The sequence below is a fragment of the Nicotiana tomentosiformis genome, chromosome 6, assembly GCF_000390325.3.
Source record: "Nicotiana tomentosiformis chromosome 6, ASM39032v3, whole genome shotgun sequence".
Lineage (NCBI taxonomy): Eukaryota > Viridiplantae > Streptophyta > Magnoliopsida > Solanales > Solanaceae > Nicotiana > Nicotiana tomentosiformis.
Genome location: NC_090817.1, coordinates 63,688,798 through 63,707,639, shown reverse-complemented (window position 1 = coordinate 63,707,639; position 18,842 = coordinate 63,688,798). Strand labels below are relative to the sequence as shown.

The following is an 18,842-nucleotide window of genomic DNA, read 5'->3' as shown; positions in this document are numbered from 1 at the left end:
ACCTCGCAATCATTGGACCATAAGAACTGAGCACCATTTTGAGTCAATCTAGTCAAAGGAGCTGCAATAGACGAGAAACCCTCCACAAACTGGCGATAATAATCGGCTAGCCCCAAGAAACTCATGATCTCGATCACTGTGGTAGGAAAAGGCCAACTCTGAACTGCCTCGTTCTTCCTGGGATCCACCATAATACCCACACCTGATACAACATGCCCCAAGAAAGCCGTAGAATCTAGCCCCAACTCATATTTGGAGAACATAGCATATAGCTTTTGTTCCCGCAAGGTCTGAAGCACTATCCTCAAATGTTGTGCGTGCTCCTCCATACTACGCGAGTGGATCAATATGTCATCGATGAATACAATGAAAAATGAGTAAAGATATGGCATGAACACCCGATTCATCAAATCCATAAACGTTGTCAGGGCATTAGTCAAGCCGAAGGACATCACTAGAAACTCATAGTGCCTATATCTAGTCCGAAAAGCCGTCTTTGAAATATCCAAAGAACAAATCTTGAGCTGATGATACCCATATCTCAAGTCGATCTTCGAGAAAACTCTAGCACCCTGTAGCTGATCAATCAAATCATTAATTCACGGCAATGGGTACTTATTTTTCATGGTGACTTTGTTCAGCTGGCGATTGTTGCACACTATTTTGCATGAGTCAAAACAAGATTCAACTAGTGGTTTCCATGTTGATGATGAAAGAGAGTTGTAACCTAATATTTAAAGGTATACTAGGATACCTATTCAGTTGTTAAATCATTATCCTATTAGTCTGCTAACTAGTGAGATTTGGGTAAGGGTTCTTGTTCTTCTAAGGGGAAGATGTTAGGCACCCCCTAGAATCTACCTAAGGTAGCTTCATAGGACTTAGACTAGGTTTAGGGAATTAAATATCTATATTCTACTTAATTAGTACTTAAAAGTGTATAACTTACTCTATGTCTTATTTAAAGCTTATCGTTTTGAAAGAAGGATAGTATATGCATTGAAAAGAGTATAGGTTTCATAAAGTCTAAAATGTTTATATCTATATGATTGAAAGGACTTTAGAAAGTATTTCCATAATGTTAATACTTGCAAACTTTGTAAGATATGGCTAAATTTAAAATACTTTACCTTTGAAATAAAATAGCTATTTGTGTAACCTTAGTAAATTAAAGGCTATTAGAAAAGTGGGTTTAGGTATACCTTAAAAGCTGATCAAATCTTGTATCAATTTTCAGAAGAAAGACTCATTGAGGTATCCTTGATTGCAGTCGCATTTTATTTTGTAGAAAAACTTGATTTTTAAAATCGTTTTCAATTCCAACTTTTAAAAGGAGTGTTGCTCACTTTCAAATCTGTTTTAAACTTTAAAAAGAACTTCCAAAAAATGGTTAGCATGAGTGAGGATGAAATTCATATAGAAGAAGTAACTAAGTATGTTTGAAGTTATTTAACTAATGTAAGAGATAGTAATTTTTTTTAGTTACCTATGATTTTTAGCTTGTCTATGTTTTTAAAGTAATTCAAAGATGATAAAAGAAAAGGCATTCACTTAATATTGTCAGTGTCATATACACATAAGAGCAACAACAAATTTATGTAAAGTGATAAAGGAAGGGAAATTGGACTCATAGTTTGAGTCTGAAGAATGTTAGGCCTAACAAGTAACGATTAGCAGTAGAAGCTTCAGTGACTTCAGACTCAGGGCTGGAATTTGGGCCTTAGTTCTTGAGAACTCAATAGGCTCAGTTCGATCATATGTGCAAACAAGAAAGGAAGACATTAGAGATAGATCCCAATATAACACTTAAATACAAATAAGACCAATGTAAGGCCCAAATTAAACTCTAACAAGTGCTGGTGATTAAGAAGGCAATAAAACTAATGTAAGGTCAAATAGAGTAAACAAATTCACAATGAAGCCTTTCTTTCATTTAGAACTAATCCTAAAGAGATTAATAAATGTCAATGATTAAGAGCATAAGGTAAAATTTCATTCATGGCCAAGACACCCTTTGGATCCCTCGCACTTTAGAGTTCACAAGGGTCTCAGGAACCCCGAGCAGTTGTTGTGTCAGGGAGGGTATCTCAACCACAAACTAAATCGTATTCCTAAATACCCTTAATCACTCACACTTACTCTTCCATGTAGGCTTAAATGCTAATGAGGCATTTACTCTAACTTTCCAATGTAACAGTAACATTAACACAGAGATTCAAGTATGTATACCTCGCATAGAAACTATATAGAATACTATTATGAGCATGAGACAACAAATTACACCATTGAGACCACAATCCAAACACAAGTGTATGGTAAACTGTCAACATCTTCAATATACTCAGTATTGCTCAAAGAAACCAATTACACATACAAACAAAGAGAAGGAACACTAGCAGCTTATTTTAGAAGTTCAAGCATTGAGTCATGTGACATAAGAAGTAGAGAAGATACACAGTTCAAGTTTACAGAAGTCCTTAATTGAGTTTGCAGTATTTCACAACTTATTAGACTATGCCTGAGTTCATCAGGGATTCATATACATAGATTAAGTCCGAACTTCTGAGTTAACAACCTTATTTAGGATCCTTAAAGGAATTAGCAAGGGTATTTATGCAAGTTGACAGGTCAATCTTAACTTAAGAAAATGACATGATCACTTTCCCTTTAAAAGCTCCTAGTCTCATACTCATACCAATATTATTAAGAGTTAAGGCACAATATTACACTCAAAGAAGGGCAATTAATCATTAGAAGGTTTCTCTTAAGCCTCATTGGTGAATCACAGTTAACTTATGTAAGCGTAGCAAGGTTCGGTGATAGTGAAAGCATAGGCATAGGCATGAAAGACAAACAGGATGTTTGTTTAAGAACAAGATGAGTGCAGAAAAACAATGAGATGGCACTTAGACACATACATGAGATATTCTTATAGAATTATAACATTACAAACATGCTTGAGTATCAAATAGCATGGGATCAGACCAACAGTTTCATTATAAAAGCCCAGAACAATGAAAGTTTCATATTAAGTAGGCATGGCTCAGTTATACAGGTTAAGTGAGATAACTTAGCCAGTATGAAGTTCAGCTTAACATAACCAACCCAACAGATGATACTCAAACATAAAAAATACAACTTTAATCAAGTTTCTGGGCATAGCTTAAGCTAGGTGGGTAGCAACGACAGGATACACACAAGACTAACTGCAGAAACTCATTAGAACTTAGTCTAGTTACTTCATGGCATTATTTTATATAGTGAAACTCATAGATGTGATCAAACAGTTAAGAAAGTTGACATAAAACCTTTACACTTATCTCTCAAGAGGCCTCACAATCACAGAAAAACATGCTTGAAGAGAGAAAGCAACTCAGAAAATATAAGCTAATATACTTTAACTACCATGACATCCTTTAACCCTTAAGTGTTCATAACTACTACAGTCTTAATTTTATCAGAAAAGTGACTCAAGTACATGACACAGATTAATAGATAACATTAATGTAGAGTTATTAGAGCAGACATGAAAGTCTTAGCAAAACATCATGAAATCCAAAGTCAGAACAAGTGTAGAAGATCATTGAGGTTATTTAGAAAGTTATAGAAGCTTTAACCAACACATAGACTGTTCATTCATTAAGATTACAATGGTAGTTAACTAATATTGGTTTAATTTCAGATTATTAAGGAAAACAATACCAAAGCATAATGGTCGATCATAAACTAATAACAACACATTATGAGCAGAGATAATCAATTATAAACTAACAATAACACATCATAAGTAGAGATAATCAATAGAGGATAACAGAGCATATACGATTTCAGTTTAAACAATTAAAAGGGAGGAAGGGTCGATGTACACTGACCTTCCTTTGAGCAGCAAACCAAACAAAGACTCTTTTTAGCCTTTTATGAACCACAAACTCAAACAATTACTAGTGAATAGATCTCAGAACCTAAAAGAGAGAAAAGATGAGCAATCAGTTAGAACCTAGGTTTTTTTATTGTGAATTGATTATGTAAGCTATTGTGTACTCGTCTTAGGTTGTGTTAGGTATGAACATTTAAGGCCGTATTTATAGTGGCATTCAATGCCTAGGGTTTCAACGGATTCAAACAATGATAGTGGAGAGTGACGACTACCAGGTGATACAAGATAAGTGAAAATCTAAGAAACAAAGGGAAATCAGATGAGTGAAAATCTAAGAAACAAAGGGAAATCAATAAGGATTTTTACCTGAGAGGAGAGAGGTTGACTGGTGAAGGCGAAACTCATCGGACAAAGCTTCAATGTACAGAGGTCATTGCATTTGACCTCTGGACCTCGAATAATCATGATGAAGCTTTGAGAATTGTTCATGCATGCTCCAATTTGATAGAGCACAAGAGAAATCTGGAGACTCGAAGTTTCATCTTTTAAGCTAAGGTTTGGATTTGGAGTTTTTGAATTTGTGTGATGAAATGGGGAAGAAACCGGCAGGATTTGCGGTTGGAGAGGATAAAAAGGATAATTTGAGGTTGATTGTTTGACCTTGCACAAATTTGTGCAAGGTTTAAAGATTGATGGGAGCTGGGCAAAAGAGAGAGTAGAGAGCAAAAGCGGAAAAGGGGCGGATGGTCTAAGGTAAAATGATTTAGGGTTTTGGATAGACCAAGCTGGTCTCTGAGGGTTAATAAGGGTGAAGGAGATCTGGGCCCTTGGATCATTTGATCAACGGCCTTGATAATTCAGGTGTTAAAAGGTTTTTCGAAAAAATATGTGAGTCGTCGAATCCGTGTGTTTCAATGGCGGAGATTGGGTCTGGCCAACGTTAAAATTAAAGGAAAAATAAGATAAAACGTGGGCCGTTTATAAAATGGATTAACGGCCCAGATGGGTGTGTGCTTCTTGTGTGAGTGCTTTGAGAACGGTGACGTGGTGAAGTTTGATTGGCTCAGGGAGGGTGGCATGGATTGCCAACAGGGATTGAACGGTTGATTGGACTGAGTCAGATGTGCATTGGGCCTCTGTATTGGGCCTGTTTAATTTAAGAGATGGCCAATTCGTGTTTTAAGAGTGCAATTACAATTATAGCTTTTAGCTTTTAACCTCTTTACAATTAATTTATTTAAACTTAATTAATTCCAATAATACATGATAGAAATTATAATCATAAAATACACTACTAATTATTGTAATTAATTAATTATTAAAATACCTTAGTTTCTAATTTATGACATTAATTTCGGATTATTTTGAAATAGTAAGCTAATTAACTAAAATTAAGGAATAACTTCTAAAATTAATTATAAGACCAACCTAATGAATATAAAGGTTATTTTAATAGTCTCAAAAATAGTAGGAGTAACATATTTTATAATTATATAATACTAAATTATTAATTTCAACATTATTGATTACTAATTTATATAATTATTGATTAGAAAATATTTTCAACATATTTATTGTAAATCAATAAGTATAAATAAATTAATTTTAAAAGAGAGTCAAAATTGGTCGTCAACAGCGGTAATCAATGCACATCTACATACTTCCATCCTTTGTCTTCACAAATAATACTGGTGCACCCAAGACGACACACTCGACCTGATGAACCTCTTCCCGAGCAACTCCTGAAGCTGCTCCTTCAACTCTATCAACTCCATTCGAGCCATGAGATAAGGCGAAATAGAGATAGATTGGGTGCCTGATGTCAAATCAATGACGAAATAGATATTTCGATCTGGTGGCATGCCTGGTAGATTAGTAGGAAATATATTGAAAAACTCTCGCACCACAGGTATTGAATCGATCGTGGGAGTCTCCAGTGGTATCTCGAACAAAGGCCAAATAGTCCAAACAACCCTTCTCAACCATATATCGAGCCTTCAAGAAAGAAATAACCCGACTGGAAGTACCAATAGATGAACCTCTCCACTCCAGTCTAGGCGACTTAGGCATCGCCAAGGTAACAGTCTTAGCATGACAATCAAGAATGGCATGATACGGAGAGAACCAATCCATGCCTAGGATAACCTCGAAGTCAATCATATCGAGCAATAGAAGATTTACTCTAGTCTCAAAACTACATAAAGTCACTATATAAGACCGGTAAACCAGATCCACAACAACGGAATCACCCACTGGCATGAACACATATACAGGAACACCCAAGGACTCAGGAGATACATCCAAATAAGGAGCAAATAGATAATAGGAATAAGTAGACCCTGGGTCAAATAGTATTGAAGCATCTCTACGGTAGACAGAAATAGTACATGTGATCACTGCATCGGAGGAGACTACCTCTGGCCTGGCTGGGAAAGCATAGAATCTAGCCGGAGCGCCACCTGACTGGCCTCCACCTCCAGGGCGACCCTTACCCACCTGCCCTTCACCTCTAGCTGGTCGGCCGGGCGCTGTGGTAGTTGGTGCGATAATCATGGGCCGATGGTCCTACTGCATTGCCTTGCCCCGAAGTTTGGGACAAAACCTCATCACGTGGCCCTACTCCCCACACTCAAAACAACCTCTCTATGTGGTGAACTGCTGACTCTGAGTTTGGCCCTGATAGCCTGAATACCCACTGGAGGAACTCCGAATAGTTGGCTGACGGTAAGTACTCTCTAGAATAGCACTGAAGTAGGGTCGTGTTGGAGTACCTCGAGTAGGTTGTGGTGTTGAATGCATGGGCTTTCTAGGATTGCCCCTCATAAACTGACCCCTGTCCCTAGATAGGGTGCCACTGAACCCACCAAAATGTCGAGGCCACTTATCCCTTGACGCAAACTCTCTGCTCTAGTTGTGTATATGCTTGATCCTCTGAGCTATCTCCACAACCTGAAGGAATGAAGTCCCCATCTCTGCCTCATAGGCCATAGAAACCTGAATCCCAGGGTGCAGACCTTCAATAAACCTCTGCACTCTCTCTACATCCGTGGGGAGTATGATTGCTGCATGATGAGACAAGTCAATGAATCTCGCCTCGTAGTCGGTCACAAACATCTAACCCTATCGGAGCCGCTCAAGCTGACCCCAAAGCTCTTCTCTCTCTCTCTCTGAAGGTGAAATATAGCTCTTCAGGAAAAGGTGTGTAAACTGATCCCAAGTCAAGGGAGGTGAACTTGTTTCCCTAATCTAGAGGTAAGACTGCCACCATCTACGGGCCTTTCCCTCTAGCTGAAATGTGGTGAAGTTCACACTTTTATACTCTAATACTCCCATATTATGCAGCTTCTCCTTGGAACGGTCAATGAAATCCTATGGGTCCTCTGACCGCTCACCTCCAAAGACAGGAGGATGAAGCCAAGTCCATATGTCCAGCCGCTTTTGCTCCTCAACGATCGCGGCCGGTCTGGTCTCTGGTCTAACTGCTGCAACCGGCTGAGCCTCACCCCTAGATAGTGCACCTGGGGTCTGATACATGGCAACAGCGTACCCTGGAGCATGAGCGGTAGGGGTCTGTGCTCCCCCTCCCGCCTGAGATGTGGTTGGATCTACTAGAAATAACCCAGCTTGGGTCATAGAATCCATGAACCGCAAAATACAATCCATGACCTCCTGAAAGCCCGGTGCAGTCATAAAATCTGTTGGGGTCGGCTCAGCTGCAGGTTCCTCATCCTGCTCCTCAATAACAGGATCCTCCACTCGATCCACTGGTGGTAATACAGGAGCAACTCTAGGATGCCCTCGTTCTTTAATAGGAGAAACTCTAGAATGCCCTCATCCTCTAACAGGATTTGCGGCCCTCCCTCGGCCTCTGCCTCTAACAACCGGGGGAGCACCTCTTCTTCTATCGAGTATAGTCGTAGTGCGCATTCTCGCCATTTGTGAGAGAATAAGAGAAAGATACTTAGCACAACATCAACTTCACGATAGGAGATGAAGAAAGAGAAGTTCTTCTACCACCCTATAGCCTCTCGAAGATAACTGCGGATGTCTCCGCACAGATCCGCTAGACTCTACTAGGCCAGCTCATGACTCGTGAGACCTATGTGAACCTAGTGCTCTGATACCAAACTGTCACGATCCCAAATCCCATAATAGGTCATAATGGTGCCCAACGATGATGTTAGGCAAGCCAACAGTGAACCTCCAATTTAATTATCCATTTTTAACTTTTAAACTTAGAAATTTTATTATATAAATAAATTTTAAATCTATTACTCATGGAAACATACGTACTGCTTTACCAAAATAACGAGTACGAATAGCACATAAAACAAAGTGATAATAATAATAATAGATACAATTGTGAAAGTCCACTGAAAGCCCCCAAAACCCGATATCACAAGTGCATGAGTAATATAGGGAATATACAAAACCACGACAGCTACTATCTGAAATGAAATAGACATAAACAATAAATAAGGCAAGAGGGAGACTTAGGGTGCTGCAGATCGAGGCATGGGAGACAGCTCACCACTAATTCTCCATGTGATGCGTCTACGCGCCCATATGATTATTGGAAGTACTTGTCTCAATATCTGCACAATCAATACATAAGTGTAGTACGAGTATGTAAATAAATGCGTACCTAGTAAGTATCTAGTCTAACCTCGAAGAAGTAGTGACGATGGATCGACTTGACACTTACTAGTGGTCAAATATTAAAATACATAAAGTAGAAAGATATGAAACATAACAAGTAGCAACGAAACAGATAAGCTTTAATAATATATTTCCAAACATGGATTGTTATGAAATCTCTAAAATGTCATAACTGGCCTCGAAGGCACAAAATCAATTGATAACAATACCAAATCAACTCTAAAGTGTTACACACGAGTCTACCGAGGCGAACGGCCCGATCCCATAGGAATGGTATTATATAATCCTGTCGAACTAAACGGCCCGATCCTATAAGAATAGCTCACAATACTGCCGATGCAAATAGCTCGATCCCATAAGAGTAATTTAAAATCCCGTTGAGGCAAATAGCCTGATCCCATAAGAATAATGTTACACAATACTACCAAGGTGAACAGCCTGATCCCATAAGAATTATTATTAAACCTACCGAGGTGAACGACCCAATCCCATAAGAGTAATTTATAATCCTGCTGAGGCGTACATCCCGATACCATAAGAATAATGTTACACAATGCTATCGAGGTGAACGACTCAATCCCATAAGAGTAGAGAAACTCTCTCCGCTCGCTAAAAATACATGCGAGTTGAGAAGACACAGAACTACCGTTCATCAAATATTTCACAATTTCGAAAGTAAGATACTCGATCTATATTTTATTCTAGTATTAATCTCAGTCATAAATTAAAAATAATAAAATACACAAGATTAATACAAATAGCACATTCAACACATGATCTGAATCTAAGTCTACCCGGACATAAACATGAATTTAGCTACGTATAGACTCTCGTCACCTCGTGCATACGTAGCTCCTACAACAAGTAGCACACAACAATTAATACATCTAAGAGATTAATTTCCTCTTACAAGATTAAGTAAGAGACTTACCCCGCTTCCAAGCTCACTACTCACCTCTAAAACCTCACTAGTAGTCCCCAAACGACGCTGGGCAATCTAAAACTCGTCAAAAGTCGTACAAACTAATCAATATATGCTCAAAAGTTCATAATTCATATATTAGAGTAATTTCTCAACCCAATTCGGAAAGTCCATAAAAGTCACCCCAGGCCTACGTGCCCGACTTACGAAAATATTACGATATAAATATTACCCATGACATTACGAACTCAAATATATAATTTGTTCCCAATTTTGTGGTCATATTCCATTTTTACCAAACCTTAGGATTCCAACAAAATCCCACAATTATCACTAATTTCTATGTTACAAATCTAATAATAATTCATGTATTTAACTCAAGAATTGGTAGAATTCACTTACCTTGAGATGTTGCTGAAAATCCCCCTCAAAATAGCTCTCAAAATCATCCATACCAAGTAAAAATGTGAGAGAAACGGGCTAAGTCCCGAAATAAAAAGTAGTTTGCCCAGGGATTTCTTCTTCGCGATCGCGGAAGGTCCCTTGCGATTGTGAAGACCAATTGTTCCAGCTGAGCAAAAATTCTCTTCGCATTCGCGAAGGGTCGGTCGCGTTCACGATGCACCATCTCCCAATCTTCAGTGTTCGCGATCCCCCAGTCGCGTTCGCGAAGGCCAATAACCTTCCAGCCTAACTCAGCCCCTCCCTTCTTCGCGTTCGTGAAAGAGGATCCGCGTTCGTGAAAAGAAACCAGTCTTTCATCGCATTCACGGGGTCCTCCTCGCGTTCACGAAGAGTAAAATCCCAGGCCCCTCACCAGCCTTCTTCGCGATCGCTGGACTACCTTCGCGATCGCGAAGCACACCAGCACACCAGCAATTTCAGCCAACTTTAACTTGCTCCGGGTGGTCCAAAACACACATGATCCACCCGGGACCCCGTCCAAATATACCAACAAGTCCATATACATACTACGGACCTACTTAAAGTCTTGAACACATAAAATAATATCAAACCAAAGAATCGCACCTCAAAACCAAATTAATCAACTTCTAAATTTTAAACTCATTTCAACCAACTCTGAATGCGACGAACCATATTTAGACAACTCGGAATGATGCCAAATTTTACGCACAAGTCAAAAATCACAATACAAACCTATTTCGAGGCTCAGAATCCCAAACGGACATCGATAACACCAAAGTCCACTTTAAATCAAACTTAGGAAATTTTAAAACCATAAAGACGCCAACTTTCATCAATAAGCGTCGAAACGCTCCCGCTCCACCCGAAACTTGATCCGAACATACGCCCAAGTCCAAAATTATCATACAAATCTATTGTAACCTTCAAATCCCAATTCCGAAGTCGTTTACTCAAAGTGTTGATTCAAATCAAACTTGGCCACCTCATGCCACTATTATGGAACTAAGTGTTCCGAATTCAACCCGCATCCTTCCAAAACCAAACCAACCATCCCCGCAAGTCATAAAACAGTAAAATAACAAACGAGAAGTCTTAAATAGGTAAAGGGGATCTAGAAGCAAAAAAATCGGTCGGGGCATTACACGATTTCTACCAATACTTTTATTATAGGGCGGTGGATTCTTCATATTCTGGACACGGGGGAACCTTAGGCAGAGTTTCAAAGTAGGGGTCCATGTTTTCACCGTTGGAGTTAGGCTTCAGAAGCTACAACCCTTTTGGAAGATCTATGGTCGCCTTATCAAAATGATCACTTAGAGGTATCATAGTCGCCTCCTCCGCTATCATCAGCTCCTTGCCGGACCTCCGCCTTAAAGGCAACTCCGGTAAGTCATCATCCTCAACCATAAAAGTCGGAGGATTGGACAAAAGTAGAAGACTATATTCCTCGCACTCATCTCACAGCCGAGAAAGGGAACCTGGAGTCAAGACTCGAGGACTGCTCTTCTCCTTATTCTCTTGAGACTTCTTTCTGGAACTCCACTTTTTTTTGTATTTTAGGCTTTGGGGAAGAAGGCCCCTTCTCACTGACTTTCCTCTTAAGCACGGATGGTTGTCGTACAAGTTCTTGGTGCATCTCAAGATCCAGGACCTCAGCCCGAGCTGATGATTTCCTAGATCTGGTGCTTGCTACAGCAACAGAGGAATGTCAGAAATGAAAACAAATAGGAACGGCTAAAACATTATCGGGTTAAAGTGCTCATACCGTGGTATTTCGACTCCCATACCTAACAAGAGAAATTGCTTTCCACGTCCTCACATCTATGGTCATTGACTTCAAAATTTTATCAACCCACTCCTCCATATCCGGGAGCACGCCTATGATGGATTACAGAGTTGTTGTTTATTGCATAAATCAAAAAATCTCACTCAAAAGCGAATAATGATAAACAACTAAGAAGTGGGGGACTTACGCTTGAAATTTCATTCTTCTAGGAAAGGAAGATCACTTTCGCTCAAGATGTTCAGGATAGGTACTTTAACAAACCTCGCATACCATCTCCAGTCAAAATCATCATTCGCAATGGCCAGAAGAGCACAGATGCCTCGGCTCACTAACGTCAACATTGACCCCTTGTAAAGTTTGGGGAAATAAATTTAAGTGTGATGCTTGAAGGAAAAATCTTCTCCCACTTTCTCGGCCAGGAACATCAGGAAAGCTACTGGTTGTCACATACCTGGTCCCAACTAACCCAAGCAGACATTGAAAGTCTTGCAAAGGTCCTTGATTAATGGGTCAATGGCCAGCTTGAACCCGAGAGTGAAGAGTAGGTGAACACAAACGAGCAACCTTCCCCATGTGTGGTGATGTTCTCTCCTACTTCAGGAAGGGAAGCTCGAACCTTGCCCTCCTAGGCATAGCCTCTCAGCACTACGAAAAGGTGCTTCTCTTGTAAAGTCAATGAAAAAGTTTCAATCGGACTTGCCAGAGTATTATTCTTGTAGTCAACAAGACCGATGAGTTGCAGCATCTTCAAAAGAACCTTTGGGGTTGTTGGTTCTTCTTGTTCCTATTTCCCTTTACCTCAGGCTTTGACAGCCTTGAAACTTCTTAGCAGGGGCTGGAGCCAAGACCATAGGGGATGAAGTGTCCGAAACTGCTCCACTCGTGTCGGCGGAGGCCGATGATCCTTCTCCCGCCGATGTGGATTGCTGCTCCTACTCCTTCTAGTGAGGACAGGTGGTTCTTCCACCACCGTGTCTTCCATAGCCGCGATGGTCGCAAGAAGAGGAGCAAAGATGGTGACCTCTGTAGTGGCAACTATCTCTTGAGCATTGATTTAATCATTTGGAGAAGCCATTTGAAGATAATTTGGGAAGAAAGTGAGAAAGCAAAAGGATAGAAGATTTTTATAAAAGTAACAATGGAGTTTGAAAATTTTCAGAAAAGAAGTTCAAATGCAAGGTGACAAAGACAAAAAAGGAGGACCGTCATGACCTTGGTAACCGCTATAGTGTAAGAATATGTCAACGCCCGCCACATGTTCGGGGCTTTTAATGAGACTGACTAGACGTTTTTTCAGATTCAAAAGTAGTAACGTTAAATGGAAAATCCTGCCAAGAATATCTTTGCAATACGCCAAAGATCATGCCACTTTCCGGACACTTCTGGAGAATTATCCAAAAAGTAAGTGGGGCGACTATCTGTATTGATAAAATATTTGACTCTGATATATGAATAGATCGCATGACGAGGCAACATTATTGGAGATAGGTTTTAACCCCGGAAGAGGATAGCGGCGTAATTCGATCTTCACAGGAAGTACTTACGGTTTAATTCCCCCTCCGCGGAGAAATAAGTGTCGTGTCTCGGTAAAGCATCCCAAAAATGGTTACAAGGGCTAACCAATGAAGTCATGATCCAGAACTTAACTTGGTCCTCAACTGCCCCTGTAATGCAAGTGATACACTCATGCCTACTATACTAGATTTTTCACCCACAACTGGCGAGTATCTCGGCGGTTATTAACCACTTGGAGCAACGTGTGAAAGTGGGATGATCATGTGAATACTATACTTAGGCTATAAATACCCCCATTCTATTTACTTGTATACCCATTCACAATCTACTGAACTCATGTTTTACTTAAAGCTACTGTACTGTTGCTGGGCAAACCTTTTTTATTTTGCGAGCATTGTGGCTCACGGCGATAATCAATAAGATCCTTCTTATCGTTTATTTGTTTAATTTTATCAATTTATTCGCAACACTATTAACTTGATTCTACGGTTCATTCAATTAGACTTCGATTCGAGCCGATTGCTAGTAACCTCATTAAAAATAAATTTAATTATTTATTCCTAAAACTATTTTTGGATTAAACACCAAGGTCTTCTTTGTCTATTGAGACCTTGACTTCGAAGTCTTAAAGTATATGTTTGGTTGTTTGACGTTGAATAGCTATAATTAGTTTACCACTTGTGACATAAGTAGAGAGGACATATGTGACAGAAGGAATGATAATTGACCTCATTTCTTATGATTCCACTTGAACCCGAGCCATCCTATAATAATTGGACTGCTGCCTGTGTATACAACTGAATTATTTGAAATTTTTTTGTTTAAATCAACAGTTCATGTAGAAGTCTACAGCATAAATTCTTGATACGCGCACTCCAAAACAAGAAAATAAAAGGGATTGTTACACAAATAGTCGTCCAGTTTTAATGTTTACTTTTTCTAGTCGGTATACATATATTATACATTGATTATACATAGTTATACATATATTGTACATGAATTATATATATATATTATACATCCGCCGACTATTTTAAGTTTAAGAGATTGGGTGGACGGCTGTTTGGGTTAAATCTTCAAAATAAAATAATAAAGGAACAAGTGTTTCTTTCTTCCCACTTTTGAGCGGAGCAAGTCTCTCAAGTGTTGATTCTTCAACATCAATCGGTTAGACCTCCACTTAGTTTCACCCAAATTTCATCCTGGTCATAGATAGATCACTCAGGTCGGGTCCATAAACAGTGATAATTTTCCTATGAAAACTTGCTTTCGCTACGACTCCGCTCTCTAAAAGATTTGCTCGAAGTATTTTTTTTTTTTTCACTTGATCGGCTGATATCTTGAAACCTCTTTGCTTGCGGGGGCAAGAGTGAAAAGAGCGCTTCGCGAAAGTATCGTGTGGCGCGGTAAAAGGAAAAAAAATCAACGATGGGCTGGGGCCCTCCAACATGGGTATAACGATCAGTATTATCCATTTTCTTGCATTGTGATCAAACCCAGACACGTCAACTAGGATATGAGAAATGAAATTGGGTTGGGGGACCATACCTAGAAATCATGCAGAGGTCACGTGTCAACCATCATCTGAAATCGGATAACGCATTCTCTTCTTCTTCAGTCCCTAGCAATAAGTACTGCAATTGCTACTCTCTTCTGCTTATTCCAATCCTTAATCAAGAACCCAGATAATACTAACTGAATTCATCGCAGCACATCATATTTTACTATTGATCCAGAAATCTCAAGCAGCTACCCTTGTGCAATTTACAAGAATGGTGACTCTTTCCCTTTCACCAACAGTTGGGACAACTTTTCCTTGCCCCCATAGCTACCCACCTGGTTCCTCTTCGTACACTTCTTCTTCTTCAACTTTGTCGCTAACATTGTCAGCAAGCAGTTCAGGATTTTTAAATTCAGCTTTCAAGAACAATGAAAGTAGTGCTCCTATGAGGAAAAGGGGGACAAGATCGTTTGGGATTCGAATGTCCTGGGATGGTCCACTCTCTTCGGTCAAGCTCATTCTCCAAGGCAAAAACCTTGAGGTTACTCTGTTATTTATATCCTAAAGTACTTCAAGATGAACTAGGGTCATCTGAAATAGTTGTTTCCACAGTTGATTGATTTTGAGTCTACTCCTCTGTCAGATTAATTATAGAAATTGTGACTTAGAGTAAGTTATTTAGGTTTTTTAAGTATGTAAGTTTAATTAAAGAATCTGATGTGTAAATTGAGACCACAAACAAATCACTTGTTTGACTCATATTCGGAACCCCATTAGGAAGTACAATAGTTACTTCACAATGAAACTAGAAGCTTAAACAGATTGATCGTTCAACTGGAAATCTTGTTTCCTTGCTTAAACATGTTATTGAATGTGAAATATGGTGACTTATTGTTGTAGCGCAATTACAGTTAACGCCTGCTGTGAGGAGCTATGTGGAAGACAAGTTGGGTAAGGCAGTTCAAAAGCATAGCCATCTAGTCAGGGAAGTCGATGTTAGGCTGTCTGTTCGAGGTGGAGAGCTAGGAAAAGGCCCAAAGATTCGAAGATGTGAAGTATGCACCAAAAAATTGAAAATTTATTATATCGGATTCTTATTATTGTTGTTATTGTTTAAAATTTACTTGATCGGCATTCATGAACTATAGGTTACTTTATTCACGAAGAAGCATGGGGTGGTTCGTGCAGAGGAAGATGCGGAGTCGGTCTATGGAAGTATAGATATGGTATCATCAATTATACAGCGAAAATTGCGGAAAATTAAGGAGAAGGATTCAGACCGTGGAAGGCATATGAAGGGCTTCGACAGGCTGAAGGTCAGGGACCCAGAATTGCTGGCAGTTCAAGATGATTTGGGGACACTTCCCCAAGAGGAGGAAGTTGAAGATGAAGAAAGTGAGGGCTTTGTTACTGAGGTTGTCTCTGGACTTAAATGTTTTGCCAAATATTTTTTCTTGCACTCAATATATTGGTTACTACTGCTTTGACATGGCCTTTCTAGTTTAGAGTTAATTGAATTCCTAGCAACAGCAAGGAGATATATGATATCTTCCCAATTACTAATATTCAACGGAGTTGAACATCTTTGATGTGCTTTGCCTCAGTGGTAAGTGTCATGTGTCAGATGTCATTCTCTCGTCCTATTATTCTTCCATGACAGTGGAGTGGAATTAGAACCGAACGGTGGAATAACATTTGTGTAGCACACCCTAGGGATGTTAATAAATAAGTCATTTCATGTGTCAGTTTGTTTAATTCTAATTCCACTGTCTTCAAATTAGTAAGGTTCTTGAAGGGAACAAACTGATAGGTGTTGTAGAGTTTGGTTACACGCTTCAATGCTTCCTGTTAAATGAAGAAAAAACTTTTTAAAATTGTATGGTAAAATGGTTCACCTAGAAAGCATTTAAAATAACATTTAGGAATTAAGATTTGGTTGCTTTTACAGCACTATAAATCTTCAAGCTTGTGCTTTGATGCAGTTGTATAAATTAATTTAGGGGTAAAAAATATGATGTAATGAGTTAATCCGAAATGAGGAAAAAGAGCATTTAGAGGCACTTAATTCCAATTTGTTAGGAATGCCGGATAGTCTTAACAGGTGAGACCTATGCCATAAACATCCTGATTAGGTAGTTGGTAAAATTCTAGAATAGAGTAGTAAATACCCCCACTGGATCCTCCATCACCACCTACAAATAGAGGTTGTTCATTTTAGTTGTATGTGCTTAAGCAAGCAAGAAAGGAAGAAGTGAGTGATCAAGAGAGAAGTGTGAGAGCAAGTGAGAAATTCAAAAGAGAAACAAAGAGAGGTGCTAGTGTGTGAGTGAAGGAGAAAAATCAAGTGTAAAATATTGCAAGACCGAAGCTGGTTCTTACTTTATAATAATAATAAAATTCAAGTGGCGAGCAAACAATTGTGCTCAACAATTTTCAACAACTTTTGCCTCTGTTAATTTTGGAAGTTTTCATCTTCCTTCTGTTCTAATTTTGAGATAATTGCACCTTTCTACTTAACTTTTCCAAGCAATTTTGTGTCTATCAAAATCTTTTAGATTTGTTCTAAAACTTTCTATATGGCTTAATAGTGCATGAGCCTTTAAGCCATCGTCTATGCATTTTCTATACTGAAGTTAGAGCTCTAGCTTCCCTTTAAAACTTGAAATCGTCCCACTGCCTATCAAGTGCTTGGTTGTCTTTATTCAACCCAAACCGAGTAGCCTGTGTTGTAGCCAGATATTCTTAATCTCTGCTTCACTTAAATGTCTCGGTAGCTTCCTTATCCACAGCATGGTTTCTCCTTAGATCTATCTAAGTATTGAAACGGTCTTTCATCTCTTTTAATTGAGCAAATTCTTTATGGCTGCTGTGCGGGTGTAAGGGACCATGTTGGACTCTTCTCCCCTTTTGTGCTTTTAACTGCTTGTCCCCAGTCTCAATACCAAACGATGCTCCAAGTCAATAACAGAATTAACTTGAAATATAATGATCTGATTGTGAAGATTTTTAGTATTCGTTTGAAATATAATGATCTGATTGTGAAGATTTTTAGTATTCGCTTAAATGAGTATAAACAGCCATAATAATGTTTTAGTTATAGGTTTATTGGGTCTTTGGCTAATGTTTCTACAACACTACTCATGTATGTTTTAAGCACAATGTCACACTTAAGTTCATATTTTCGTTCAGATTGTTCGTGAGAAGCTCTTTGATATGCCACCTTTAACTGTCACTGAAGCAATTGAACAGATGGAAAATGTCGACCATGACTTTTATGGTTTTCGGAATGAGGAAACTGGTACTGAGAAATGACTCTAGTCTTCAAACACAATTTTTTGTTTGCTTCATTGATCATTTTTTGTTTCATTTGGTTTATGATTTTATGTGTTGCTGCAGGTGAGATTAACATTGTTTACAGAAGAAAAGCAGGGGGTTATGGACTTATTATTCCCAAGGAAGATGGTAAGACAAAGTTAGAGCCTGTGGAGGTTGAACTAGAGAAAGAAACGTCGATGGCAGAATAGAAGGAATTGATGAAAAGTGATTAGTTAGTGACCGAGTACATTTACTTTGCATTACGATCACTTTTGTAGAGAAGGTTTTCTGCTTGAGGATGTTTTTGCACCTATCATCTGCAACATACTTACGGATCTACTAATGTTCAGAAACAGCAAATGTGAGTTGACACAGAGCCAATATCCCAAAAGGAGCTTCTACATGAATGTAGATGTTTCTACCTTTATGATTTCTGTAAAGATTGTAGTTATAATTGAAAAAGAAAAAAAATGTATGCACATGTTCCTGGACTGAATTTACATCCTAGTATGTCTGTCTTGGATCTGTTGGTAAGGAGCCAAAACACTTATCTTGTAAAAACTTGTGTTGTTGAAATGTTTCGTGATCACTTGTTTGTACATCGGAGTCTGGGACTCTTTCTCCTTTGGTCAATTTACGTTTAGGACAAACTAGTATTAATTTTTAATATTATCAAATAGTATAAAAGTTCTTGATACTGTCACTATATTAAACTTTAATTTATTATCATTTCCTAATAAACAGTTAAATTAACTTTTATATAACCAAATAGTGTCTCAGTTTTTTTTTACTCTATCTGTGTATAGAAGAGGCTAATTCACTAATATAAAGACCATATCTG

General features: G+C 38.7%; 1 protein-coding gene across 1 annotated transcript; it reads left to right on the top strand.

Annotated features, from left to right (window-relative positions):
* Positions 1-14,671: 14,671 nt before the first annotated feature.
* Positions 14,672-18,600, top strand: LOC104090714 (ribosome-binding factor PSRP1, chloroplastic). Its single transcript, XM_009595882.4, has 5 exons — positions 14,672-15,227; positions 15,598-15,741; positions 15,835-16,101; positions 17,876-17,984; positions 18,083-18,600. Exons 1-5 carry the CDS (start codon positions 14,958-14,960, stop codon positions 18,208-18,210), a joined length of 918 nt encoding a protein of 305 aa, XP_009594177.1. The 5' UTR covers positions 14,672-14,957; the 3' UTR covers positions 18,211-18,600.
* Positions 18,601-18,842: the final 242 nt, after the last annotated feature.

Bases quoted from the DNA above. Each gene is read 5' to 3' on its own strand.
- LOC104090714 (XM_009595882.4), top strand. From the start codon at position 14,958: ATGGTGACTCTTTCCCTTTCACCAACAGTTGGGACAACTTTTCCTTGC. The intron at 15,742-15,834 runs GTATGCACCAAA...CATGAACTATAG, and splicing joins CAAAGATTCGAAGATGTGAA to GTTACTTTATTCACGAAGAA. The intron at 16,102-17,875 runs GTTGTCTCTGGA...ATTTTCGTTCAG, and splicing joins GTGAGGGCTTTGTTACTGAG to ATTGTTCGTGAGAAGCTCTT.